The following is a 27612-nucleotide window of genomic DNA, read 5'->3' on the forward strand; positions in this document are numbered from 1 at the left end:
CCAAGATGTAGCACCTCACACTTATCAGCATTAAACTCCATCCGCCATCTTTCAGCCCACTCTTCCAAATGGCCTAAATCTCTCTGTAGACTTTGAAAATCTACTTCATTATCCACAACCTCACCTATCTTAGTATCATCTGCATACTTACTAATCCAATTTACCACACCATCATCCAGATCATTGATGTATATGACAAACTTGGAGAAGGCACTAAAGGATGGTTGCTAAATTTGTTGATTGCACTGAAAATTAGTAAATTGTTAGGACGCTGTAAAGGGATATCGATGAATCAAGTGAGTAAAGATCAGCCAAATAGAGTAATGGTGTGAGTAAATATGAAATTGTTCATTTTAACAGGAAAAAATAAAAAAGCATATCATCTGAACATTAAGAGCTTGCAGATCTCTAATATATGAATAAATGATAGTGCCCCTGTTCATAATTCATAAAAATGCCAATGTGCAAGGTATTTGGGAAAAGTAATAGACAGCTGGCAGTTTTTTCTAGGAGAATTGAATATAGATCATGTTACAGTTATGTAGCGCATTGATGAGATTATATCTAGAGCACTATGTACAGTATTTGCTTTATATGAGGGAGGATGTCAATGCATTAAACTGTTCTGAAAAGGTTTACTAGCTTAATGCCCCCAATGGTGCATCATATTAAGAGAGAAAAGTTAGCATTGTATTGTTAGATATTGGAAAGTAAGGAACGTTTAACAGAAATCTAAAATATCCTAATGGATCTTGACAGGGTGGATGAGTAGAAAACCTGTGGGAATCTAGAACTTCAGGCCATGGTTTAAAGCTGCGGGGTCTCCCACTGAAGATGAAGTAACTGCAGAGTTCAGCTTCCCAAATGCAGGCTTTCTGAGTGGCCACCCATGCCGTCAGACACCTCCCTGGATCTTCCAGCCAGAAGTATATTTGCACACACGCACACTGTGCTCCACGAGAGCACTAAGCACCTGTCCTCTTTACCTTGGAGTGTGCTCATCCCCTGTAAACACATCCAGAAGCTGGGCAAGTGGTGTGACTCCTTAAGGGCTGCTGATTGAGGACAGAATTGCATGAACCCCTGCTGCTAATAATAAAAAGTTGACTCGTAATGACTGAGGTTTCTGAAACCAAGTAGCACAATTTTAAAATGGGCACAAACAAATTTTAGTTCAGTTTCTGGGGCTTTTCAAAAACAGGATAGGCAGGTGCTAACACTGTTTTAACACTGGACAACCAGTACAGGTGCACAACCTTTTATCCGAAGATCCAAATAACGAAAACCTCCGAATAGCGGACATTTTTTCGGTCCTTGAAGAAAGGTCCTTGAAAACGTTCACCGAGGGGAACTAAATCCCCATTCATAAAAGGGAAGGTGAGGGTATATTGCGCGGGAGGGTTAATAATTGACAATATGCTGCTGCCTGCCCGCTGAGTTAAAAAGTTCCCACGGTAGCACGATACACAGTGTATCGTGAGTCTTGCGTGGGAACTTTTTAACTCAGCGGGCAGGCAGCAGCAGCAGATTGTCGCTGCCTTCAGTTTCACCCCACCTACACCCCTCTGCTTCCCGGCCATGTGTGTGACCCCTTCCCTCCCCTCTCCAGCTCCCCGCCCATTGCACCGCCGCGGGGGCTATGCACTGCCTTCATGTCGGCAATGCTAGCAGGTCAGTGCCAGTCACCGGAGACGTCAGGACCAACGGGACACCGACCCCCAGGCCCACTGCAAGCACGGAGATCCCAGAGACCCACAGCCAGCAGCAGCCCAGCCCCGTTCCAACTCCAGAGGAAAACTGCAAACTGGCCGGAGACATCAGCACCACCAGAAGCCGTTCCCCGATGGGCCGCTACGGCGACAAGTGGCAGTTCGCCCACAGCCCCCTCATCGGGACACCGACCCCCAGGCCCATTGCAAGCACGGAGATCCCAGATCAGCAACTCCAGCCCAGCCCCGCTCCAACTCCAGAGGAACACGCTCCCCGTATGGGCAGAAGCTGATGGTGTGCAAGGTACGTCTTGTTCTTGGGGTCGCGCAGCTCGGGCTGTGGGCGAACTGCCACTTGTCGCCGTAGCGGCCCATCGGGGAGCGGATTCCTCTGGAGTTGGAGGGGGAGGGTGGTATTGTGCTGCTTGATCGCCCCCTACTATCCCAGGGACAGGGAGACAGGACGTTCACCGAGGGCGGCCCGCAGAGGTGACAGCGGAACCTCCGGTCGGTCCTCGAAGAAAGGGGAACTAAATCCCCATTCATAAAAGAGAAGGTGGGGGTACATTGCGCGGGAGAGTAGGAATCCCAAGACAAAGTTGAGTGAGCGTTCACCGAGGGCGGCCCGCAGAGGTGACAGCGGAACCTCCGGTCGGTCCTGGAAGAAAGGGGAACTAAATCCCCTTCATAAAAGAGAAGTGGAGGGTATATTGCCCGGGAGGGTATATCGCCTACCTGGAAGAAACCGGACATTTTTTCCAGGATGTCGTCTGCACACCAAAGCTCACGTTTGGCGCCAAACGCACGTCGCCTCTGCTGCACACGGATATAAGAGTGTGAAAATGTCGCCTTAGGCCGCCTAAGGGCATGTAGCCCCGCTAGGGTGACATGAGTGCGAGAGGTGATTCAATGCTGCGGTCACATTTATAAATTCAGGAATTCATTCAACACACTGCATTTCATACAGACATTTATTCTGCAAGAAAAAACTACATTGAAGTCTCAAACTCGCGACCGAGGAACTGCCGGGATCAAGGCGCAAACTCGCGACCTTGCGGATATGAGCCGAGCACTCTACCACTGAGCCAGCCATTAAAATCTACGCAAAACAATTTCCATTCCGAAGACCGACAAATTCCGAATTACGAAAAGTGTCTGGTCCCAAGGCTTTCGGATAAAAGGTTGTGCACCTGTACTGATGAATTTCAACTCCCCTTTAACTTGTAACTTTTTTCGGTCTTGGTGGTTAAGAATAATATCAGCAGCACTATGCTTTTAACATTAATGCTTAGTGCTGCTGGGGCTCACTTAAATATATTAGCTACACACATTAGTATGTTATTGATATCTTTGTTACCAATATACTTGTTATCTTTTGCAAATGTAGTTAACTTATTATTCTCCATTGATTCAAATTTTTCATTTAAAATATTTTATTCAATTTATTGTGATGTTAGAGATGGTCTCTTGTAATTTCTTGTTTCTTGTACTACGCGCATATTTGCTTTCTGCAATTCTTTTCAATGAGGGGGGAATAAATGTTTACACCTTTCTCCACAAATAATCTTTTCCTAGAATATAAAAGTGACTTGGCAAAGGACATTGCTGAAGAAACATCAGGAGATCTTAAAAGAGCTTTACTCATCTTGCTGGAGGTATTGCATCAAATAACTATTTCTCTGAATATCAACCCATTGCATGTTTTATCACATAGGCAGCTGGGAAACCTCTTTACCACAATTGAGAAGGTCCATACGAATTTTACCAAAGTATACCATCCACAAGAGTGGATAATCACGTTATGGATGACAAGAATTTATTTATATAGCACTTTAGCATGCCTGCAGGATACTCAAGGTGCATTACAAATTTCAATTACTTTTGAAGTGCAATGACTTCAAATAATTTATTTTCTTTGAGGACATTTACTATTTTAAAAACAGTGCATGCCAGCCAGTAATAGGCTGGGTGGCTTTTTGGATTGTGGGCTTGTTTTAGTATTTTAGGTCTTCAACTAAAAACATACGATGCCCGTGCTCCTCAACGCGACGACGAGGTCGCGTAATTTGCGTGGCAAGGACACGTAAGTGGGACAGGCCCTTTAGGGTTGAGACTTTGATCAAACTTGAAAGATAACTAAATAATTTTAGAGGAGAAGAGATTAAATGCCTGCAGAAAGAATTTGGCTTCCATGTGTTAGGGCATTAGAGCATCTCTCATACTGAGTGTTACACAATCACTGAGTGGATATTGTGCAATGTCTTCATTATTTTGTTTAATACCAGGCTCGCAGGGATGAAAACTGCCAGGGTGTGGATGAAAGACTTTTTAAAAATGATGCAGAGGTAAGCTATTGTATAAATTAAGAAGTCTGATTAATGATGGCTTATTATTATTATTTAAAATGCTGCCTGAACACTCCCCTGCACCACTTACAAAAAAATATACCCACTATTTTAATACATTTTCCAAAAGTGACATCATGATATTTGAGCTTGACCACAATCACTTCTGAAATGAGCTACATTGCGCATTAATGGAATCTTCTGTAGATAATTCTCATTATACGAACTAGAGATACAATTTTGCAAATATGTTGCTATATTTTGGAAAATATGAATTCATCAACTGCTGAACAAAATAAAATTGTTAAGAATACTGTGGTATTATTCAGACTCTGATTTGAATTGAATATTGAGATTATATCAAATAGTTTTGTTAGAGTGAGGAGCAACGAATCAAGTACCGATTGGAAAGTAAGTCCTCTCCCACTTAACAATAGCACTAATTGATACTAACAATTCGGTTTCAACACTTGCACTCCATTAGCTATACAAATATAAATTGAGAATCTATAAACAGCCATTATCCTTTTGCTTATTCCAAATATTTATTGATTAGAGTTCAATAGACAATAGGTGCAGTAGTAGGCCATTCGGCCTTTCGAACCAGCACCGTCATTCAATGTGATCATGGCTGATCATCCACAATCAGTATCCCGTTCCTGCCTTCTCCCCATATACCCTGACTCTGCCATGTGACAATAAACTGACCTTAACCTTGAATTTAGTGCTCCACTGCAGGGTTCTGAGAACCTGTCTGCATGCACTTCTCAAGATAATTTGGCTTATTGGTTTGCAAAAATTAATTCAGAAGTATTGATTTTCCAATGAAAGAAGAAACTGCCAGGACTCTCATGCAAAATTGCTAGAATATCTGAGGTAAATCCAGCAGTAGGATATTTGCTCCTCAGAAAAGCGACATATCAAAAGAATATATGCACTGAAATTCAATGTCTCCAACAATTGGATAGGAAAATTGTTAAATCCTTCTCTCCTAATGACATTCAGATCTTTGCAAATGCTTCATGTTGTGCTATGTCAGCAAACAATGTCATTGTCTTCGGAGTGCATTACAGATAACAAACAGACTTTTGTTTCTATAATTGATTAATTAGTAAAATTCCATTTTAAGATCTCAAATTCTTCTTGCTTATTTGTTTCGTGATTCCGTTATCTGGTCCTTATGAAGTAAAAAGCAAGTGATGTCCCAGTTTTTAGCATTTAGCATTATTCTTAGTTCTCAATCAAAAAAATATTTCACTGGGTCCCTCAAAAAATTGTAGAATGAGTAAAACTGTTTATGAAGTCTACTCCTTCAAACATAGCTTGTGTAAACTGTACAAGGGATGGGTTCTTGCCAGCATGTTTCATTGTTACAACCACTCTAGCTGTATCCATTACTGTGACCATTTAAATTTTATATTCCAGGCACTTTTCAAAGCTGGTGAGAAGAGATTGGGAACAGATGAAATTAAGTTTATGGAGGTCTTGTGCTTAAGGAGTCCTTCGCAGCTACAAATGAGTAAGAGATCATTTGACTCTGTTTCCATTTTCCTCCAAAATCTGAATTAAAAAAATAATGAACTATATTTGTGATTTTCTTTGTGTTAGCTTTTGATGAATATAAAGTCATAACAAACAAGACCATAGAAGAAAGCATTACAAGTGAAATGTCTGGAGATCTGAAGAGACTGATGTTGTCATTGGGTGAGTCAAACTGACACACAAGCGTCAGCATTGTTGATCTATATGTGTGTATGTGACTGTGCACACATTTCTTCTATTTTCCCTCTGATTTTTATTACTTCCTCCTTCCAAAGGTGAATCTGTCATTTTTTGTGTTTTAAGTGTTTTTTGGGTGCTTTGTGAAAGTAGTTACTGCCATTGGTTATAACTTGGCTGTGGTGCCTCATGAAAGAGCATATTCGAGCCTGGGTAGTGGATATGGTCTGAGCGCAGGTATATGGGACTAGGGGAGAATACGTGTTCGGCACGGACTAGAAGGGTCGAGATGGCCTGTTTCCGTGCTGTAATTGTTATATGGTTATATGGTTATATTTGACCAGATGGGTTTATACAGCTGACTTCCTCCTGCACTTCCAATTAATTGCTGGATAGTGATCTGAGTTGCTCGGGACTTATTCCAGCCTCTTCAAATTTAGGAATATTGAAAGCGAAAGTGTTTTTGATAATGTTGTCCTCAGTACAACACAATGAAGAACAATTCTTTATTGAGTCAACCTCGGGGTGTCAGAAAAGTACACGCCTTTTTGACAAATTTCCAATGACTTGATCCAAAAAGTAATAGACTCAAAAAGAAATTGTGAAGTTGAATGAACAATAGAAAGATAACTTGATTAATTATAGCATGGTCAGGCAAAAAATAAGAAATTACAATGTCTTTCTAAACCTGAGGAGCTTGGAGCTAACTAAAATGTTACTGACTTACTAAATCCCATTCTGCTATTATCTCAATGCTTTCAGGACTCAAAAGATTTATCTTTAAACACTGTCTTAATTCAAATTTAACTTTCAACCTCCTATCATGTTTTAAAATCCCTTGTGAGTTAATTACCCCCTCCCTGTATAACGTCCCGAGCCCAGAAACACTCTAAGATTTCCATGTTCCCACAATTCTGGTCAGCTGTAGATCCCAAGTTTAATTGCTGCACCATTTGTGGTCAATCTCTAAGGCCCTAAGTTGGAATTTCCTTGTTAGCCCCTCTGTCTCTTCCCCTTTTAACTCCTGTAAGGCACCTCTTAAAACCAACCACTTTGACTGAGCTTTTGATCTTCTTTCATATCCTTATATGTAACAGGGCATAGAAGAGCTTTTGATTAATAACGCTCCTGTAAGACATATTTGTTATACTGAACCCGAAGTACTTGTTCTGTTCTTCTTATATCCATGACAAGTTTTGGAATTTAAAAAATATAGACACAAAATGCTGGAATAACTCAGCGGGACAGGCAGCATCTCTGGAGAGAAAGAATGGGTGCCGTTTCGGGTCGAGACCCTTCTTCAGACCGTTCTTCCAATTCATTCTCTCTCCAGATGTTGCCTGTCCCGCTGAGTTACTCCAGCATTTTGTGTCTATCTTTGGTGTAAACCAGCATCTGCAGTTCCTTCCTACACATTTGGAATTTAAGGAAGTGGAGAAAGTAAAATACTAGTAATGGGAATTATCCAAAAGGTCCTGCTATTAAGGAAAGTCAGATATCAGGAGTACAATTCAATTCTGTTAGAGTTCACCCTCATGAACTCTCTATAAATTTCCAGTGGTGCAGAGGACAGTTGAAAAAGTCAAGTTGCTTTTATTGGCATATGCACATGTACAATGAGGTACAGGAACAATGAATATCTAGCTTGAGCAGCATCTGCAGGCACATAGACCCAGTCAACACACTAAAACATCAATTAAACATAAATCACACACACTGCAAATTCTGCAAGATATTAAAAGAAAAAATCTGCAAGAAACAAAACATTATTACAGAACACAATTAGAAAAGCATGTCCATGTTAGTCCAAGAGGTGGGCTGCAGTGTTCTATGGCCAGTGTGGGATTAGGGTTGTGCAGATCAGTTCAAAGACCTGATAGTTGTGGAAAGTAGCTGTTTATAAACCTGGTGATGTGTGACTTCAGGCTTCTGTACCTCCTGCCTGATAACTGCATTGAGAAGAGGGGATGGCCTGGATGGTGGTTACCCCTAATGATATGTACTGTCTTCCTGAGGTAGTGCCTCATGCAGATGTTTAGACATCTACCTAAAATGAACAAAATTATAGTGTGAATAGTTTTTTGATTTTGTCCCAAGTAGCAATGTGGGAGGTTTGATGATGTGTCACAGTTTTTTTTTCACAGCAGCTATAAAGAAGTCTTGTGAAAGGAATCAGAAGTGAAATCTTAAGACAGTTTAGAGGAAAAATATAGAATTTGGGGATATTTCTCTTTGAGATCATAAAGCACATCACATGTTCCATGCACAACTCTATCAAACTGTGCCAGGGATCAATAACCTCCCATGAAAATCTGCAGGAAGTCTTCTGTTAGGGCCCCATACATCAAAATCCTTTCATTTTAGGAGTGAATAAACCACATCAAGCGAATTGCCCAACATGTCCTTATATGGAACAATTGGCAATAGATAAAATGGGAATATCATTAAAGTCCTTGGGATTACTCCAGAATCTGTGAGTACTGGTTTTGGAGAGAATGAATTATGCAGAATTATATTAAGTTTACAGCACATTAAAGAGCCATTCAGAACAAATAAGTTTCTCTAATGTGTGTATACACAATACAACTCATGTTCACATCATTGTACAGCATGCTGGGTTTTCTTGATAAGAAATGTTGATGGTTCTGTGTAGAACTGTCAGTACTTTCCTCTCTTCTGTCAAGAAGCTTTAGACTTCTGAACAAACTTTCACAAATTGGGAATTCCTGAACTTCCCCACAGCTCACTGCTGGAAAATTACCCCAAAATTACAATTAACAAGATGCAATTTAAGTGACTATTCATTTCGATGGAGAAGGGAGGATTCAGAAATAAAATAAAATTTCAGGCAGTTGCTACTTTTCTTACTTGTGTTTGCTTCGGTGTATTTTAAATATATTTGTGCTTTCCACTTTTATTCTTCTAAAATGTAACTTAGAGTAAATTAATTTTAAAAGATTGTGAATATCAAAACCCTTCCTTAACAGCTCTGACAGTGGGATAAGTCTGGGCAGGAAACTTAACAAACTGTCAAAGCGTTTGGAGGCGTTGGCTTAATCAAGCCCTGCCATGAGTAACGCCTCCTTGTGATCCAGGGTCAGATCAGTTATCATGGATCAGGTTTCACACAAGTTACTTATGAATCCAACTGTTGTGGGAAATAGCGAATGCTGATGACCTTCTGCTCCCAGAAAATGTACAACCAAGAAGTCCCATTGTCCTTTCTTTGATGTTAGGCAACCAAGACTCCAAGACATCCATTATTGAAGCTGCAAGCCCCATATTGAGAAAGGGTTCATTATCATTGAGGGGTTTGCCTGTAGCTATACACATGTTGAGAGATAATCTCTCTGACCTCACCATGGAAAATCAGTAATGCAATACCATTTGATGGAAGAGGAAGACATCATTCAAGGACTAGATAAAAAGATGAAATCAATCAGGGTTTTGAAAAGGGTTGATGCATTTTTCTCCAGAAGCCTGAGTGATTACTTTATGATTATGGAAGGATTTGATTAAGCTGACGTGGTGGAAATGTTTCCATAAGAGTGTGCAGGATTCAAAACCAGGGATCATAAAAACAGACAGAAAATTAGGATTCAAAGAAGAATTAAGGAAAATGTATTTTTCTAGGCTGCATTGAAAATGGAAGTAACTTCTGCAAGTAAAACTATTACGGTGTATAATGTTGAAACAAGGAAGTGCAGATGCATGTTTATGTCGCTACCTATCCACGTTCTCCAGGGATGCTGCCTGATCCGCTGAGTTACTCCAGCATCTATTGTCTTTTGTTTTTAAGGTGTGCTAGACTAAGTGGGACCCGTTGGGTCCCTGTCACACGGGAGGCTTGGTCCCCCAACGCAACCCGTTCCCCAACACAATATTCCACCACTCTTTTGATTAGAAATATATATATATATATATACTGAGGGGGAGATAGTGAAGTTGTTGTGCTATTGAGGGGGAGAAAGCGGAGAGGAGAGAGAGGGGAGGGAAGTGAGAGAGGAAAGAGGTGGAGAGTTGGAGAGGGGACAGTGAGAGAGGGGACAGGGGAGAGAGAAAGAGGGGGAAAGATGGGGAGAGGGGAGTGGAGAGGGGAGGATTGTGCCCATTGTGATGTCATTGTGGCAGTCGGCAGCCAGCTTGAGAGCCCATTGTGATTGGTGAACAATGAGAGGAATTGTGACATCAGTCGGATTTTTTTTCTCAAAACTGGTTGAGTTTGGGCTGTTTTTAAAATTTCAAGGATCAAAAAGTTCAGAAATATAGATGGAAATGTGACGGGAAGATGTATATCACCTCCACGGGAAAAAAATGAGTAGAATGTGTGAAAATGGGAAGGCTGTGGTCTAGCATTTGGAAAAAAATAGGAATTAACCAGATTGTGCCCAGATTGTGCCTCTCTCTCTCTCTCTCTCTCTCTCTCTCTCTCTCTCACACGCACACACACACACACACACACACACACACACACACACACACACACACACACACACACACACACACACACACACACACACACACACACACACACACACACACACACACACACACACACACACACACACACACACACACAACGAAGACTTTTAGTAATATAGATGTTGTAGTTCTTTGTAATGGGAAACTAAATAAACACGAGAGAAATTAACGCGCATGTGGAAATGAGACATAATCCTTTGAACTCAGGAGCCCATGCAATAAAAGTTTAGCTTACCATGTGAAGGTTGTAATGTATATTCTTTAACTTCTCATCATGTATGAACTCTCAAGCCTCACTGTTATATTTGTTCTGGGTTAAACTTATGGTCATAATGAAGGGTGAGGGGAGGAGGAAGACACGACACTGATAAGGCTTTGATGTTCCATTAAATGATATTTTCTGTTTTTCTTTGGCTCAGTTCAGTGCTCAAAGTCTCCACCTGCCTACTTTGCTCATAGAATCCACAAAAGTGTAAAGGTAGGTTGGAATCACAATGTCTTCTGCGTTATACTCATTGTTTCATTTTTTTTAATGCTGTTTGCTTCCTGGACCAATTCTATTGAGTTTACTTGTCAAGGATTTCAACAGTGATTAAAACTACTATCTATTTCGTTGGTGCCCCTTGGATTATCCTTGAGCGGACTTTGCTGGCTTTACCTTGCACTAAACATTACTCCCTTATCATAGGAAAACTGGATTGAAAAATGGAAATTTCACACTGCTGCATTCGGAATGTTTCTTTTGAGGTTCAGTTCAGCTGCTCATGGGTTCTGATTATCAATGTTTGGGGCTTATGCAGTTGAAGACTCTTCACAGGCTGCTGGTGTTCTACAATAGACAACCTGAGGCATAAGCACAGCACTTGGTGAATATTTGTGTCTCCTCAGTACACTGCGGCTCTGCCCTTGCTCCCCCTCCCCCAAGTCGCAACAGAGACAGAGTCCCCCTAGTCCTTGCCTTCCACACCATTAGCTGTTGCATACAAGATATAACCCTCGGAAATTTCCGCCACCTTCAATGGGATCCCACCACTAGCCACATTTTCCCATCTCCACCCCTTTCCGCCTTCCGCAGAGACCGTTCCCTCCGCAACTCCCTGGTTAACTCATCCCTTCCCACCCAAACCACCCCTTCCCCAGGTACTTTCCCCTGCAACCACACAAGATGTAACACCTGTCGCGATACCTCCTCCCTCGACTCCGTCCAGGGACCCTGATAGTCTTTTCCGGTTAGGCAAAGGTTCACTTGCATCTCCTCCAACCTCATCTACTGTATCTGTTGTTCAAGATGTGGACTCTTATACATCGACGAGACCAAATGCAGACTGGGTGATCGTTTTGTGGAACACCTTCGCTCAGCCCGCGTGAACCAACCTGATCTCCCGGTTGCTGGACACTTTAATTCTCCATCCCATTCCTACACAGACCTTTCTGTCCTCAGTCTCCTCCATTGTCAGCGTGAGGCTAAACGCAAATTGGAGGAACAGCATCTCATATTTTGCTTTGGCAGCTTACAGCCCAGTGGTATGAATATTGATTTCTCTCACTTCAGTTAGTCCCAGCATTCCCTCCCTCTATCCCTCCCCAATCCAAGTTCCATAGCTTCTCATTTTTACCATACAAACAGCTTACACTTGCCAGTTTCCTTTATCATTGTTGCTTTTTTTGCATATCTTTCATTCATTGTTCATTATTTCTCCACATCACCGTCTATATCTCTCATTTCCCTTATCCCTAATCAGTCTGAAAAAGGGTCTCGACCCGAAACGTCATCCATTCCTTCTCTCCAGAGATGCTACCTGTCCCGCTGAGTTACTCCACCTTTTGTGTCTAACTTGGTGAATAGTTCACCCGCTACCCTTGGGCCTCCACCTTGTCAGAGCTTTATGCATGATTAACCAAGCATGTGCACAGGGCTTCACCCACTATCTTTACAATTTCCATGTCAACATTATTGCTTCCTGTGGATATGTGACTACCGTAGGTTAGGATATTTGCTTGAACCTCAGTTGTCTGCAGGATGTATTTTGCAGTGAATGGTGATGGTGGGTGATGATGAATTTGGCGAGAATTATATATTCCTTGCTTCCATTTCAAACTATTTAGTTATGCATGGCGTCTCTTTTTAGATGGATTGTAACAAGAGAGAATGCAATATTTCTATACCACTGTCTATTAACCAATTGCAATACCAGAGGTAGACTTGATGATCTACAGGTTCTGGGGACTTTAACCTTTCCCCTGTTGCTCTTGTTTTGGAACATTGATTTTTGGTCTGGGTTCTCACCACTTCTGAAAACTGTCCCAAACTGTTCTACCTGGACCTAGAGTCATAGATGGTACCACGCAGAAATGGGCCCTTTGTCCCAACTCGTCCAAGCCAGCTGTGAATCTGACTATGCTAATTCCATTTGGCTGCTTTAGACCCATATGTCCAATTCCTTTCCATCTGCCCACTCACCCAACCCATCCAAGTCACCCTGCAGCCTCATAGCATCCTCATCGCAGCTCACACTGCCACCCAGCTTTGTGTCATCCGCAAAGTTGGAGGCCACATTTAATTCCCTCGTCTAAATAATTAACATATATTGTAAATAACTGGGGTCCCAGCACTGAGCCTTGTGGCAGCCCACTAGTCACTGCCTGCCATTCTGAAAAGGACCCGTTAATTCCTACTCTGCTTCCTGTCTGCCAACCAGTTCTCTATCCATGTCAATACCCTACCCCCAATACCATGTGCTGTAATCTCTTGTGTGGGACCTTGTGAAAGGCTTTTTGAACGTCCAGATACACCATGTCCACTGGCTCTCCCTTACCCATTCTAGTTGTTACATCCTCAAAAAATTCTAGAAGATTAGTCAAGCATGATTTCCCCTTCATAAATCCATGCTGATTTTGACTGATCCTGTCACTGTTTTTCAAATGATCTGTTATGTCATCTTTAATAATCGACTCAAGTATCTTCCCCACTATCGATGTGAGGCTAATTGGTCTATAATTCCCCATTTTCTCTCTCCCTCCTTTCTTAAAAAGTGGGGTTACAGTACATTGGCTACCCTCCAATCCACAGGAACTGATCAAAAGTTGAGAGAACATTGGAAAATGATCACCAATGCATCCACAATTTATAGAGCCACCTCCTTGAGCACTCTGGGATGCAGACCATCAGACCCTGGGGATTTATCTGCCTTCATTCCCAACAGTTTACCTAACACAATTTCCTGACTAATGTGGATTCCCTTCAGTTCCTCCCTCCCATTAGATCCTTGGTCCCCTAGTATTTCTGGGAGATTGTTAGCGTCTTCCATAATGAAGACAGAACCAAAGTACTTGTTTAACTGTTCTGCCATTTCTTTGATTCCCATTATAAATTCACCTATTTCTAATTGTAACAGACCTACATTTGTCTTCATTAATCTTTCCCTTTTTACATATCTAAATAAGCTTTTAGTTTTTATATTCCCTGCAAGCTTTCTTTCATGCTCTTTTCCCCCCCTCTTAATTAACCTCTTTGTCCTCCTCTGAATTCTAAATTTCCCCGAGTCCTGCTTCTGCTTCCTCTGGCCAATTTCCCCCAGTCCTCCGGTTTGCTGCATCCTCTGGCCAATTTCCCCCAGTCCTCTGGTTTGCTGCATCCTCTGGCCAATTTAACATTATCCTTGATTTCCCTCGTTAGCCATGGTTGAGCTTTCTTCCCTGTTTTATTTTTTCACCAGACAGGGGTGAACAATTTTGGAGTTCATCCATGCAGTCTTTAAATCTTTGCCATTGCCTCTCCACTGTCACCCCTTTAAGTATAATTTGCCAGTCTATCCAAGCCAATTCCCGTCATACCTTCAAAGTCTCCTTTCTTTAAGTTCAGGACCCTAGTCTCTGAATTGACTGTGTCACTTTCCATCGTACTGCAGAATTCCACCATATTACGGTCACTGTTGCCCACGGAGCTTTGCACCAAAAGATTGCTCCCTAATCCTTCCTCATTAAACAATACCTAGCCTGGGATGGCCTGTCCTCTATTTGATTCTTCTACATATTGGTTTAAAAAACCATCCCGTACACATTCCATGGAATCCTCCACCTCAGCGCTGCTACCAATTTGTTTGGCCCAATCTACATGTAGATTAAAGTCGCCTGTGATAACTGCTGATCCTTGGCTACACGCATCCCTCATTTCCTGCTTGATGCTAACCCCAACCTCCCTACTGCTGTTTGGTGGTCTGTATACAAATCCAACAAGCGTTTTCTGCCCTTGGCTATTTCGCAGTTCTACCCACAACGATTCTACAGCATCCAAGCTAATGTCTCTCCTTGCTATTGCATTAATCTCCTCTTTAACCAGCAATGCCACCCCACCTCCTCTTCCTTCCTGTCTATTCTTCCTGAATATCGAGTACCCCTGCATGTTTAATTCCCAACCTTGGTCACACTGGAGCCATGTCTCCATATTTCCAACTATATGATATTCCTTACTACTAACAGCACATTCAATTCATCCACCTTATTACGAATGCTCCTTGCATTAAGATACAAAGTTTTCAAGTTTGTTTTAGAAAATGACATGATGATAACCCGATAATCCATATTTCACGACATTGACAGAGGGATAAATATTGAGGAGGTTATCAAGGATAACGTTTTCATTGCCAAAGAGTGCTATCTGTCCATCTCTTTGAGGAAAATGGAGTTCAGTTTTAATAACTCAACTGAAAAGTGTTGCCTTGGCACTGTGAGGAAGTGTCAAAACAGGTACTTGTCCTCAAACCTCTGTAGTAGGATCCACTACAATCTCACTCCAAGGCAAGGCTATCAGCGATCTACATGGTCAGAAAATAAGAGGCTGGTCATTTAGACTTTAGAAAAAGAAAGAGAAACAGTACGGAAACAGGCCGTTCGACCCACCGAGTCTGCACCGACCAGTGATCACCCCGTGCACTAGCACTATCTTACACACTGGGGATAATTTACAATTTTACTGAAGCCAATTAGGCTACAAATCTGTATTTCTTTGGAGTGTGAGTGGAACTGGAACACCTGTTGAAAACCCACGAAGTCACAGGGAGAATATACAAACTCCATGCAGATAGCACCTGAACTCTGATCTCTGACGCTGTAAGGCAGCAGCTCTACTGCTGTGCCTCTGTGCTGTCCCTGAAGCAGATGAACATGGACATTTATTTTCAGAGGGTGATGAATCATTGGAATTTTCTACTTGAGAAGATTGTAGAAATTATTAGAAGTATTTAAGGTGGAAGTAGACTTTTGAAAAATTGATCACTATGGGGGCCTACTTCTGCTCCTATTTTCTTGTGTTCATGTAATTATTATGTAACTGAACTAATAAGAATACAATAATAAATATTGAATTGAAAAGTTCATCCTAAATATAAAATAGTAAAAATATTTTTTTAATAAATCCCAACATTCCTAATCTATGATCAACATAGGATGTATCATTTGTTCAAATATAGAAATATTGCATGTAGATATGCTTCATGAATAGATAATTATTTTTCATAATATTGTTTTCAGGGTCTTGGCACTGATGAGCATACACTCTCCAGAATCTTGGTCAGTAGATCGGAAATGGATCTGCTGGACATTCAAGATGAATATATGAAAGCTTATGGCAAATCCTTGTATTCCATGATCGAGGTAGGTCTTATATACTCACTGTAAATAAACCAGTTGTCTCAACTGGTCTCCCTCAGTTTTGGTCATTGAAAACTCTTTGACTATTTCCATGTTCTACAGCTGATAGTGATGGGTTTCGGATTTCTCTCAGATCAACGAGCTGTATCTAACTCTGCCATCATCCCCAATAAATGCCGAAACACTTCCCAGTTCTGCGATGAATAAAAGAGCAGTTGTGTCGGACAGTGATGTGTGGGAAACCACTGATCCTCCTCAATGAACATATGGGGAGGTTTGTGCAATGAACAGAACAACACTCAAGTCATAGCACGTGTCTAGGCTTCTGTCTGTGCCTGGTTCAGGCCATTTGTCCTCTGCTGGGTCTCTACCATCTACTCCAGTTTATTGCACCCTTGTAATGTATGGAAGGCTAGTTTGCTATCATTGTCAACATTGGAAATATGATAGTTGATTTACTTCGCCAAGTTGTTGACATAGATTGTGAAAATCTGTGACTGAGGCATCAATCCCTTGCAAGTCACAACCTGCAACCTGAAAAAGATCAATTGATTCTCACTCCCTATCTCTTGTGTGTTACTAAACTCTCAATATCATCCTCGGTTTCATCTGCTCTAACCTTGTTCCATGTGGGACCTTTTCAAAAGCCCTTTTAAAATCTAATCTAAAATAACATGAGGTCATAAGTGATAGGAACAGAATTAGGCCATTCGGCCCATCAAGTCTATTCTGCCATTCCACCATGGCTGGTCTATCTCTCCCTCTAACCCCATTTTCCTGCCTTCTCCCCATAACCCCTGACTCCCGTACTAATCAGGAATCTATCTCTGCCTTAAAAATATCCATTGACTTGGCCTCCACAGCCTTCAATGGCAAAGAATTCCGCAGATTCACCGCCCTCTGACTAAAGATATTCCTCCTCATCTCCTTCTTAAAGGAACAACCTTTAATTTTGACGCTATGACCTCTAGTCCTAGACACTCCCACTAGTGGAAACATCCTTGCCATATCCACTATGTCCTAGTCTTTCACTATTTGGTAAGTTTCATTGAGGTCCCCCCTCATCATTCTAAACCCCAGTGAGTACAGGCCCAGTGCTGTCAAATTCTCATCATATGTTAATCACTCATTCCTGGGACCATTCTTGTAAACCTCCTCTGGACCCTTTCCAGTGCCAGTACATCCTTCCTCGGATATGGTGCTCAGAATTACTCACAATACTCCAAATGCGGCCTGGCCAGCGCCTTATAGAGCCTCAGCATTACATCCCTGTTTGTGTATACAAGCCCTCTTGAAATAAATGCTAGCATTGCGTTTGCCTTCCTTACTACCGATTACATCCACTTGTTCTCCCTTATACTTGACAATGATAATCACTCTCTGCAGAGGGTGGGGTACCCATAATTATAGGGCAATGAGGGAAAAAATAATTCTGAGAATTTTCATATATCATGAATTGTGGAAATATTTCCTATCGAAAGAACAGCGTAACAATATTTTTTGCCATAAAATGAACTAGTTTACAGAACAATTCTTCTAAGGAAAACAAAGATATACTGTTGCTAACTTGATTTTTATGTTTTTATTCTCATAATTTTTAATTTATATATGATCATGTAAAATACATTTTGGTTAAATCCCTGGATGATAAATGATTTAGGATGAATCTGCACGAAATATTAGTTGGGATGTAATTGATTTTGTTCTTTATTTACATAATTAATATACAGCAAACATGATATTATTCTTTTATTCAACTGTAAATTATTACATGATTACTTCATAATTATCAATTCTTTGAGGCACATTTGATTCTCATTATTACAGATAGATATTAAATTTAAATAAGTTGATCTAATGGTGACCGTGAAACCACTGGAATGTTATAAGATCCCATTTACTTTGGTTATATCCTTCACAGAAGGAAATCCAACATCCTGACTCACTCTGGTTAATGCGTGGCTCAAGATCCACCTATGCAATTAAATTCTCTGTTCAGTAGAACTATAAATGGATGATAAACGTCTCCTTTCCAGCAATAACTACATCCCTTAAGCAAATGACAAAGAAACAGACCTAGACTATAATCCAACCTTTATAATCACTGCACCATTTGTAAGAGACCTGGACTGCTGCCAGCATATACTAACAAGATGTGTTTCATAGAATGCAGCAATGAGACCTTGCAGCTAAGCCAAAAAGTCAACTAAGAATCTTGATACAGGATAACCCATTACTTCTGTTGCCTCAGTGATGACCTTCGCTTGGGGCCCTGCTTTCAAGCCTAACCCGTTGAAGGATTCCCATCTGCTGCGAGTGCAGTATATCTTTGAGCCTATGCAATGACATTTCCTGTATGCATTGTGAACTGTGTCCAGCATTATTTTAGTCTGTGACCATCTCAAATACAAAAGTTTGTGTTTTTCCCAATTGATTAAAAACAGTTTTTTTTTCAATTTTCTTCCTGATCAAGACCTTTTTGAAATTGTTTCCTGACTTGAAAATGTCAATAACTTGAAAATGTCATTATTTTTGCAGCCAATTTCCATCTTGCTCTCACTTCATGGTCTATCCCTGAATCTTCCCAACACATTCTGGATGGTTTGGCCTCAGTCTCAAGAGATCAGTTAGTGAAACACATCCGGTTCTCTCTGTTTCTATCTAAGGAATAGATTAGTGACATACATCTGCTACAAGCCAATAGACTCCTACCCTGCCTCCAATAAGGACTCCATTCCATTCCACTCTCCCAGTTCTTCCACCTTTAACATACTTGGTCCAGTAAAGCCCTGTCCCATTGTACGAGTTCATTCAAAGAGTTTTCCCGAGTTTGCCCTGATTCGAACTCGGAGATTTACAGTAATGACCGCTCGTCGGTACTCGGGGCTCTCGTGGACATTTTTCAACATGTTGAAAAATCTTCACGAGTCTTCCCGATCTTACCGCGTTTCCCGAGTACCTGCCATTAGCGTTACGAGCCGCTAAGAGACGTCCCCGTGCTCCGACGTACCTGCTACGTACATTCTACGTGCTTACCATAAGTTTGATTTTTTTTTAAAACTCGGGAGAGCACTTGAATGAACTCATACAGTGGGACAGGGCCATAAGTCTTCCTGGAGAATCGCCTTTTTTCTTCCCAAATAATAGGTTTACCATAGCTGGCAGAACTCTTGCCTGTAAATCATCTAGTTTCAGCACCTCTGCTCTCATCTTTACTCTTCCTGATCCTTGCCTCCTTTCTCATCATCCTTCACAATTTCCACTTGCTCCATTGGTAATATGAAATTAATTTATTTCTCTACTGACACTGTCTTATCTGCGTGCCATTACCACAGCTACAGGCCCATATTTTACTGCTTTGACATTTTTCTTTGTTTATCTTCTCATTCTTTAACTTCCCTCGTAGTCTGTCATACATATGACCTCTTCAGGAGCATATTACCATGACCATTCTGACCTCGCCCCATCATATCTGGGACATTCCCTTTGCTTTATCCAGGGGTGGGGAACCTTTTCATGTTGGAATGCTGCGTTAGCTGTAATCTAATAAGGCCGCATCCAAGAAACTTCAATTAGATATACTTCAAAATGTACATTATTTTGTAAAAATCTAACTACTATGTACTAACTTCAAGAAAATGAAAAAAAATTGTTAATTCTAAAGTTAACTAACCTTTTAATGTCTTTGTTGTGACTGCTTTCTAGAGTTGCATTAGAACTAAATCATGAGTTTAACAGGTGTTAAAATAGCCCTCGTGACTTACTAATGTTTTAATTGTGGCCGTCAGTCGGGGCAGATTATTTCGTTGAATCTTCTTAGATCTTTGGTACTTTAAATACCTTCATTTTAAGATTAAAATAAAAAATAATAAAAGACGAATAAAAACATTAATAAAAATAAAAGGATTTGTTTTACAAAATGTGGTTTCATTCAAAAGGCCGCACTTAATGGCCTAGAAGGCTGCATGCGGCCTTAATTCCACAGGTTCCCCACCCCTGGCTTTATCTATCCCTTTGTGCAATTTAAAGCTGTTTTTTTCTCTTCCAATTTTGAAGAAGGAGCTTCAACCAGAAAAGTGAACTCTTTCTCTTTCCACACATGCAGCGTGACCTGCTGAGCGTTTCCAGTGTTACTATATTGAGTGTTAATATATTGGCCCAGCTACAACAGCTGCTGCATCGCAGCGATAGAATCCCAGGTTCAATCCAGACCTCGACTGTGGAGTTTGCATGTACCCACTCTAACAGCTTGGGTTTCTTCCAGGTGCTCTGGTTTCCTCCCACAACCCAAAAATGTACGGGGTTTGTAAGTTAATTTGCCTCTATATAATGCCCCTCATATGTCAGAGTGGATTTGAAAGTGGAATAACATAGAACCTGTGTGAACAGGTGACCAATGGTGCAGTGTGTACTCAGTGGGCCAAAGGGCCAGTTTCCATGCTGCATCTCTAACCTATATCACATTTGCCACATCAGGATAAATTGAAGATGAAGCTTATACAAGGATTGCCACTTTAAATATTGTGATTGCTAATAATAAGTAGTTTTAATTTGATTTATGTAATCTGCACAAACTGCACTGAAGTAATCTGCACAAACTTGTTTAAACTATTTACAGCATAATGTTGTGGAGATGCAAGTCATTGAAGTAATATTGCACCCTACTTTGCACCTCACACAAATTGAGCACCACTGAGTCTGCATCATCTCCCACTTCATCCTTGGGTCACATACTGCCAGTTCCATTTTCCTCCTCCAGTCGCTGGGTCTTGCATCTGTTTTCTTCTGCATTAAGTTGCTCTCACAATTCCCAGAGGCAATACTCTGAGCAAAGGAAGATTGAACTGTAGCAGAGGACGGCAAGGTGTTCTTCTGAAATGCAAGCTGCAAGAAGCTAGTCAGTATCTGTAGGAATGGGAGGATTAACTTCCGTGGAGCATTTCTTATGTTGAGAGTCGAGAGTGTTTTATTGCAATATGTCCCAGATAGAACAATGAAATTCTTACTTGCAGCAGCACAACAGAATATGTAAACATATACACTGTAAATAATATAATAAATGAGAAAGAAAAGTTCAGTGTATATATACATATATACGCACACATACTCATAAAACAGAGCTTTCTGTCTCTCCCTTCGGGGGAATGCGACTTTTTGTCGTATCCCCCTTCTCTTCCCCCGTCTGCGCTGAGGCCTAATGGCGGAGTTGGCGGCCTCCAACCTGCGACCGACCTCGAGGGTCCGGAGGTAGAGCCAGCCAGGACTCACCAACGCGAGGCTGGCCTTTTTCGAGCTGTGGCGACGTCCGGGTAGCGGCACGACTCGGCGCTCCGGTGAGGGCGGACGGCGCGGGGCTGAGGCACTCCTGTGTGAGCGGCACGGCTACTGGCTGGAAGGCGCTCCCGTGTGAGCAGCCCGGTGCGGGGCTGAGACGCTGCCGTGTGGGCGGACCGGCTCCCGGCTGGAAGGTGCTCTCGTGGGGGCAGCCCGGTGCGGGGCTGAGACGCTGCCTTGTAGGCGGCCCGGTGCGGGGCGGAGACGGTGCTACGGCGGCTGAGGCGGCGTTCTGGCGGCGGCGACCTGGATCCGGGGCTCGGCCGCGGGCCAGTGGAGGACAATGTCGGGAGCTCGTAGGTCACAGGCTGGTGCCTGTTTTCCGGAGCACCCGTTGCAACAGCTGCGGGCAGCTTCGACCACCCCCGGGCCGCGGAGCTTGAACCGCGGGACTGATGCCATCGCCCGGTGGGGTATCGCCTCGGCACAGAGGGAGAAGAGGAGGGAAGAGACAGTAACTCTAAGACTTTTGCCTCCATCACAGTGAGGAGGTGTTTGGTGAACTCACTGTGGTGGATGTTAATTTGTGTTTATTGTGTTTTGTTATTATTACATGTATGGCTGCAGGCAACAGCATTTCGTTCAGACCGAAAGGTCTGAATGACAAATAAAGGATTCAATTCAATTCAAAACAAACAAATAATAATGCAAAAAGACAAAACCAATGCACCCAAGTCTGTATAGTTCAGAGCTTATTGGAGGTTGTAGTGTTTAATAGCCTGATGGCTGTGGGGAAGAAGCTGTTCTTGAACCTGGACATTACAGTTTTCTTCCTTCTTCTTCCCTTCTTCCCGATGGCAGTGGTGAAATGAGTGTGTGACCAGGATGGTGTGGGTCTGTGATGATGCTGGCTGCCTTTTTCACACAGCCACTCCTATAAATCTGTGATGTTTGGTGCACTGTGTGGGGTGGGAGGACTCATTGCTCCTCCCGTGCAGCAGGTGGCGCTGCACAGGACAAAGGGAGATGTTTTGTATATAGTTTATCCTGCCTGTAGACAGTCTGTGTGTCCAGTCAGGTTCTGTGTGTGCACCCATTTTGAGTTGTCTTGCTGCCAGCATTGAAGTAATGTAATAAAAATTTTTGTTGTACCTTGAAGACTCTCAAATACTTGTGCAAACTTAGAAGATGAACACGAAAAAATCCCATTTGATGCTGGGGAGGTCAGAACCTGTGATGGACTGGGCAGTGTTCACCCCTTTTTCGTTCCTGGGCATTCAAGTTGGTGAACCAGGCCATGATGCAACCAATTAATATCTAGAAGTTCAAGAGTCCTCTTGTAGAATCCTCTCTGACACAGAATCTCCGCTATCTTCTCAGGAAGTAGAGACATTAGAGTTATGGAAGTTGATTGGCAGCTGTACTTTATGATTTTCACCTGTGCCTAAATTTATATATGAATTATATTTTACTATTTGTTTGTGGTTTTAGGATGAAACTTCAGGGGATTACAGGACTACTTTGCTGAGTATCTGTGAAAAAGGAAATTAACCAGTCTTGGCACAACTGAACAAGTCGATGGTGTTCTTGGACTGTAAAGCCAAAACTACATCTGCATTATTTGTGAATTGTTTCACTTGAGGGAAATGGAAGTGTGATTGTCTGGTAATAAGTGACCGTTTTGCAACTTAATTAGTCAGTTTTAAATGTGTAACAACTAACGGATTGGACCCAGCCTCCCCTGGGGGATGTTAAACTCTGAAAGGAAGAGGATGTTATTTCTAGATCCTATTGTATAAACATTCAACAAGTTAAATGTCCTGGATTCAGTCTATTTCTGACTGCTTGCAGTTTAGAGATCCAAGCTTTATAATTAGATATAAACCATAGGCAGCATCATATTTACCAGTTTCTCTCTTTAGATTAACAGTTGTTTATTCAATTAGATGTTTAGTCACTAAATTGTTTAATTTAAATTACCTCTAATCTTACATTTTTTGTGATTTCTTTGTAATCATTGTGGATAATGTAAAGTCCCGTTTAAATTTACGTTTAATACATATACCAGTCGAGGTTAGCTATTGTCATTGAAGAACCCATATCTCTGTACAATATCATTAGCTGTATGTCTCCTGGTAATCAATCTGAGATAATAGGTCTCTAAAATTATGACAACTGACATCAAAAAGTCAGTAAACCTCGAACAAATGGACCTCTTTGTAAAAACTCCATAAATCATTTCTATTAATTCTCAAAATTAAATGGATGTGTACATTAGTTTTGAATAGATTTACTGCTCTAAATAAACACAAACAATATTTAACTTTCTACCTTATATACGTAAACATTCATCTCAAACAGCATTACCGTCTGTTTTTACTTACTGTAATCAGTACACATTCCCACAATTGTTGCTTCGATGTACTGTCTATACTTCATGTATAGCTTCTGAAGTGCTCACTTTTGCTGACTATATTACATTAAAAGTAAGCTAAATTTTGTCATTTTTCTGCCATTTATTTTGGTAAGCTTAATTGATCTGTACCACATCCTTTAAAGGTTTTTGCCGTTGGTTTATTTTAAAGTACAACAAAAACTGAGAAGTGTGTCTCACTTCATGCAGGAAAATATATCTTCCTTTAGTGACTCCAGGCCATCCAAAATCATGGGAAAGGAATGAATGATTTTTGTTAGTATGGCAGTACACTGTGCCAATAAAGTTCGCTTGACATCTTAAAAATGATGAGGAATGCAGATGAAACTAAAAGTAGTTATGTGTATAGTTATTGACTAGTGGTATTGACCACCTTGGTTACAAAGATTGACTGAATTTTCTTTCCTTTATTTTGAAAGTAAAATATAAACTCTTAATAATTAGACCATAGCATCAACTACAACCTATAACCAGTTTGCTTATTCAGACTAATTTCATTGTTAATTACTTACTACTTTGCTGTTATTTTTAAAGGATGTGCTTACTTCAGTGCTTTCCAACTATATTTTTTTTTTACAAGGCTTTGTAATAACTTTGATTTATCTTAATAAAGAAACATAACAAATGCATTTTGAATACGTGTTGTGAATTATTGTCACTATCTTTAATTAGAATAGTTCAGCTTCTGCACAAGGTAACATTTATCTTTCTAAAATAATTTTATAAACCAGTTATTTGCTATAGGGTTGAGGGTTATTGTTACACATTCCAGTACACAAATACAAAACTATGAAAGAGTTATATTGAGATGAAAGGAAAATTTTATGAAGAAAACCAAAACGTATGTACAATATACAATAATCAAACAGGAATGTGAAGATAGCAATGCAGGAAAGTGAAACAAGTTCCTCCTTACTGCCTGAGGATCTGGCGAGTTTTGTGAACACAGCATTGGCAGTATCTCTCCAGCACTTTGAGGAGCCTGCTCTACATAGGTCATGCCTCCCAAGCATGCAAAATACGGGGAACACTGGATGTGGAGAGGATGTTTCCACTATTGAGAGTGTCTAGAACCACGGGGCATAGCCTCAGAATAAAAGGACACACTGTACCTTTAGAAGGGAGATGAGGAGACATTTATTTAGTCAGAGGGTAGTGAATCTGTGGAATTCATTGCCACAGATGGCTGTGGATGCCGTCATTGGCTATTTTTAAGGCAGAGATTGACGGATACTTTATTAGCAAGGCTGTCAAAGGTTATGTGGAATGGCAGGAGAATACGGTTGAAAGCGAAAGATAGATCAGCCATGATTGAATGGCGGAGTAGACTCTGGGCTGAATGGCCTACTTCCGCTCCTATGATTTATGAACACTGCTGCCTGATCAACCAGGTGTGAGAAGGGAAAGAGATCTACTCTAAGCGACACCTCAACAGGTATCTGGTCGCAGGAAGTTTTGATCCAGCCTCTTCTCCAGCTCACCAGGAGAAAAGTCTCATTTATTACAAATTAATCATGGAATATTTTAGAATATTTGAGCACAACTTTCCTGAATTAAAACTTATCATTTGATAATTTTCCATTAGAACTGAAAAAAAATGAACTACATGTTTTAAGATGTGATCAATGGGAGAGGTGGAAGAACAGAAGGTGAAGTCTCTGATAGAATGGAAGTCAGCAGGGATGAGGTAATTTAATCTCTCCTGCCTATCAAATCATCCCTATTGACCTTTCCTTTGTCACTATCTTAAAAAAAGATACAGAGAGAAAAATAATTTTGATACTGCACAATAGTCTTTTGTATGGAAACAAATTTCTAAATGCAATCAGGAACATTCCGAAAAGCAAAATGCATTGGTAAGTTAGGGCCTAGCTCTCTGCGCTCTAAATATACTTCCAGATAGAAGGTGTTGAGTGGGCCTTTCTTGCATTAATAAATGAGCAATATTTGACTGAAATTCAAGAGCAACATTGCCCTTCACAAATGATGTTGGTTTTGGCTGGAATTGGGGTAGTTAAGGTACTGGGCCCAATCCACCTACGCATAATGGTTGGTTATTGAAATGTGTCTGCTTTCATTTTGGAGGTAATTGACTGACCCACTGCCCATTATTACTCTTCTTGAGCACCCTTGAAGGTTCCCCTGTAATCATGGCCAGTATAAACATACTGTGACCACAGAGCATTCGGGAATGTTGGCACTCAGAAGATGGGGTGGCATGGTGGTGCAGCAGTGGAGTTGCTGCCTTACAGTTCCAGAGACCAAGTGCTATCCAGATTGTGGGTGCTGTCTGTATGGAGTTTGTATGTTCTCACCCTGACCGGCATGGGTTTTCACCGCCAGCTCCGGTTTCCTCCCATACTCCAAATACATGCAGGTTTGTAAGTTAATTGGCTTGGTAAATTGTAAATTGTCCCTAGTGTGTGTGTGTGTGTGTGTGTAGAATAGTGTTAATGTGCGGGGATTGTTGGTTGGCACAGACACCATGGGCCGATGGGCCTATGTCCACGCTATTTCTCTGAACTAAACTAAAATATCTGTTTAGATCTGATAAAGATCTGGACTCTCCCAAACATAATTTTCAGGACACCACCAGCCATGTCAATCCACAATGTCTCCTTCCAATGCACCAATTGCTTTTCAAGCTATGATTTGTGAATTAGGCTTCTCCCGTAACTACCTCTCTAATTGAGATGGCTGTTGATTGTCAATTTGTCTGTCTGTTTGGCAGAATCTCTAGTTAAAGGATTTCCGCCATCAAATTCTGCAAGGCTTTGGAGAAACCCATTCTAGGCAAAAGTGCTGAAATTTACCTCCATCTCTGTGTGCAAACACACTAGTCCCCTGAATGAACATGGAAATGATGAACATTCATTCAGCCGATTGCCGGGGATATCCTATTGTTCTGTAACGTTCACACCCAAGATGTCATGAAAGCTGCCTGTGGAGTGAGTGCAAGGAAAAGCTAAATTACTTTTTAAATTAATTAAGCTAATTTAAATGTAATAAATTAAATTATGTGCTTTGATATTTTTATTTGAAGGCTGCTTTTAAAGATTTTTGGAAAATTCGTGGTATGTTCAATTTTAACGTTTTGAATGTTTGTGTATGTCAATGGCAGCTTTGACAAGTGGTCAACTGCAGGCTTAGCTAAAGCAGTTGTCTAGACAAATCTCTGGGCAAGGCCAGTTGCCTACACAAGAAAGAACATGCTGTCTTGTGCTTCACCAATCAGCTCATAGTTCTCTCGGATGTTCACGGCAGGGAAGCTGCTCTGGGTAAAAGCGTGTTTAATGGACAGTACACTGACAAGACTGTGAGTCGGTCCAGAAAAGATATGGACCAAACATATATTGTAACAAATGGTCAAGGTAGTTTACCTGGCAATGTCTATCAGTGAACAATGATTTGCTTATTGATATTCCAGCACAATGTGAGAAGTGATAAATAAATGAGAAGCAAGGTGTGCATTTCTATAGCAACAGTGCATAATTACTGAAAACTAGGAAACATTGCAGGCGATTTGTGCATTTCAAACTCAAATAATTTGCAACGTGATAATGATCCAATTTTCATGAGATTTATTGAAGGATGAACTTGGGTGATGTAAAATGAAAAATAAATGAGTAAACTTTAAACGACTCCTTTAATTGTAATTTCCATTGGTTTTGTAACCAAGAGATTTTTCTTTTTATAATCCAATCAAGTAAAGTGAAATATAAAAACAATTTTATGTGCATAAATGGACAATAATTACCACAATAGTGAGGGCATTAACGATGTGCCTGTGTAGTGTAAATAAAAACACACCCCATAAATTCTTCCCTTGTTTTTATGTTTCCATTGTCAATCCTTTTGGCCATGTTTATAATTGAAATAATGTTACCTAGATAAAGGTTCATGTACAGCAGCACGTGTTCTCTCACAATGTGCACCGCAGAATAGGATTTACCTGGGTGAATCATGTGAGCAAGATTCTCCAGATAAAATGGTGACCTTC

At 41.0% G+C, this 27612-nt stretch overlaps 1 protein-coding gene across 2 annotated transcripts in view; it reads left to right on the forward strand.

The window, feature by feature from the left end:
* The window catches only part of anxa3 (annexin A3), a 69307-nt gene extending 45068 nt beyond the window's left edge, over window positions 1-24239 (forward strand). For both annotated transcript variants that reach the window (XM_033023898.1, XM_033023907.1), the window contains 7 exons: window positions 3285-3364; window positions 3995-4054; window positions 5480-5573; window positions 5663-5758; window positions 10675-10733; window positions 15785-15907; window positions 22670-24239. In XM_033023898.1, coding sequence (XP_032879789.1) covers window positions 3285-3364; window positions 3995-4054; window positions 5480-5573; window positions 5663-5758; window positions 10675-10733; window positions 15785-15907; window positions 22670-22729 — 572 coding nt within the window. In that variant the 3' untranslated portion in view covers window positions 22730-24239. The remainder of the gene's footprint in view (window positions 1-3284; window positions 3365-3994; window positions 4055-5479; window positions 5574-5662; window positions 5759-10674; window positions 10734-15784; window positions 15908-22669) is intronic.
* Window positions 24240-27612: the final 3373 nt, after the last annotated feature.

The sequence above is a fragment of the Amblyraja radiata genome, chromosome 1, assembly GCF_010909765.2.
Source record: "Amblyraja radiata isolate CabotCenter1 chromosome 1, sAmbRad1.1.pri, whole genome shotgun sequence".
NCBI classification, from domain to species: domain Eukaryota; kingdom Metazoa; phylum Chordata; class Chondrichthyes; order Rajiformes; family Rajidae; genus Amblyraja; species Amblyraja radiata.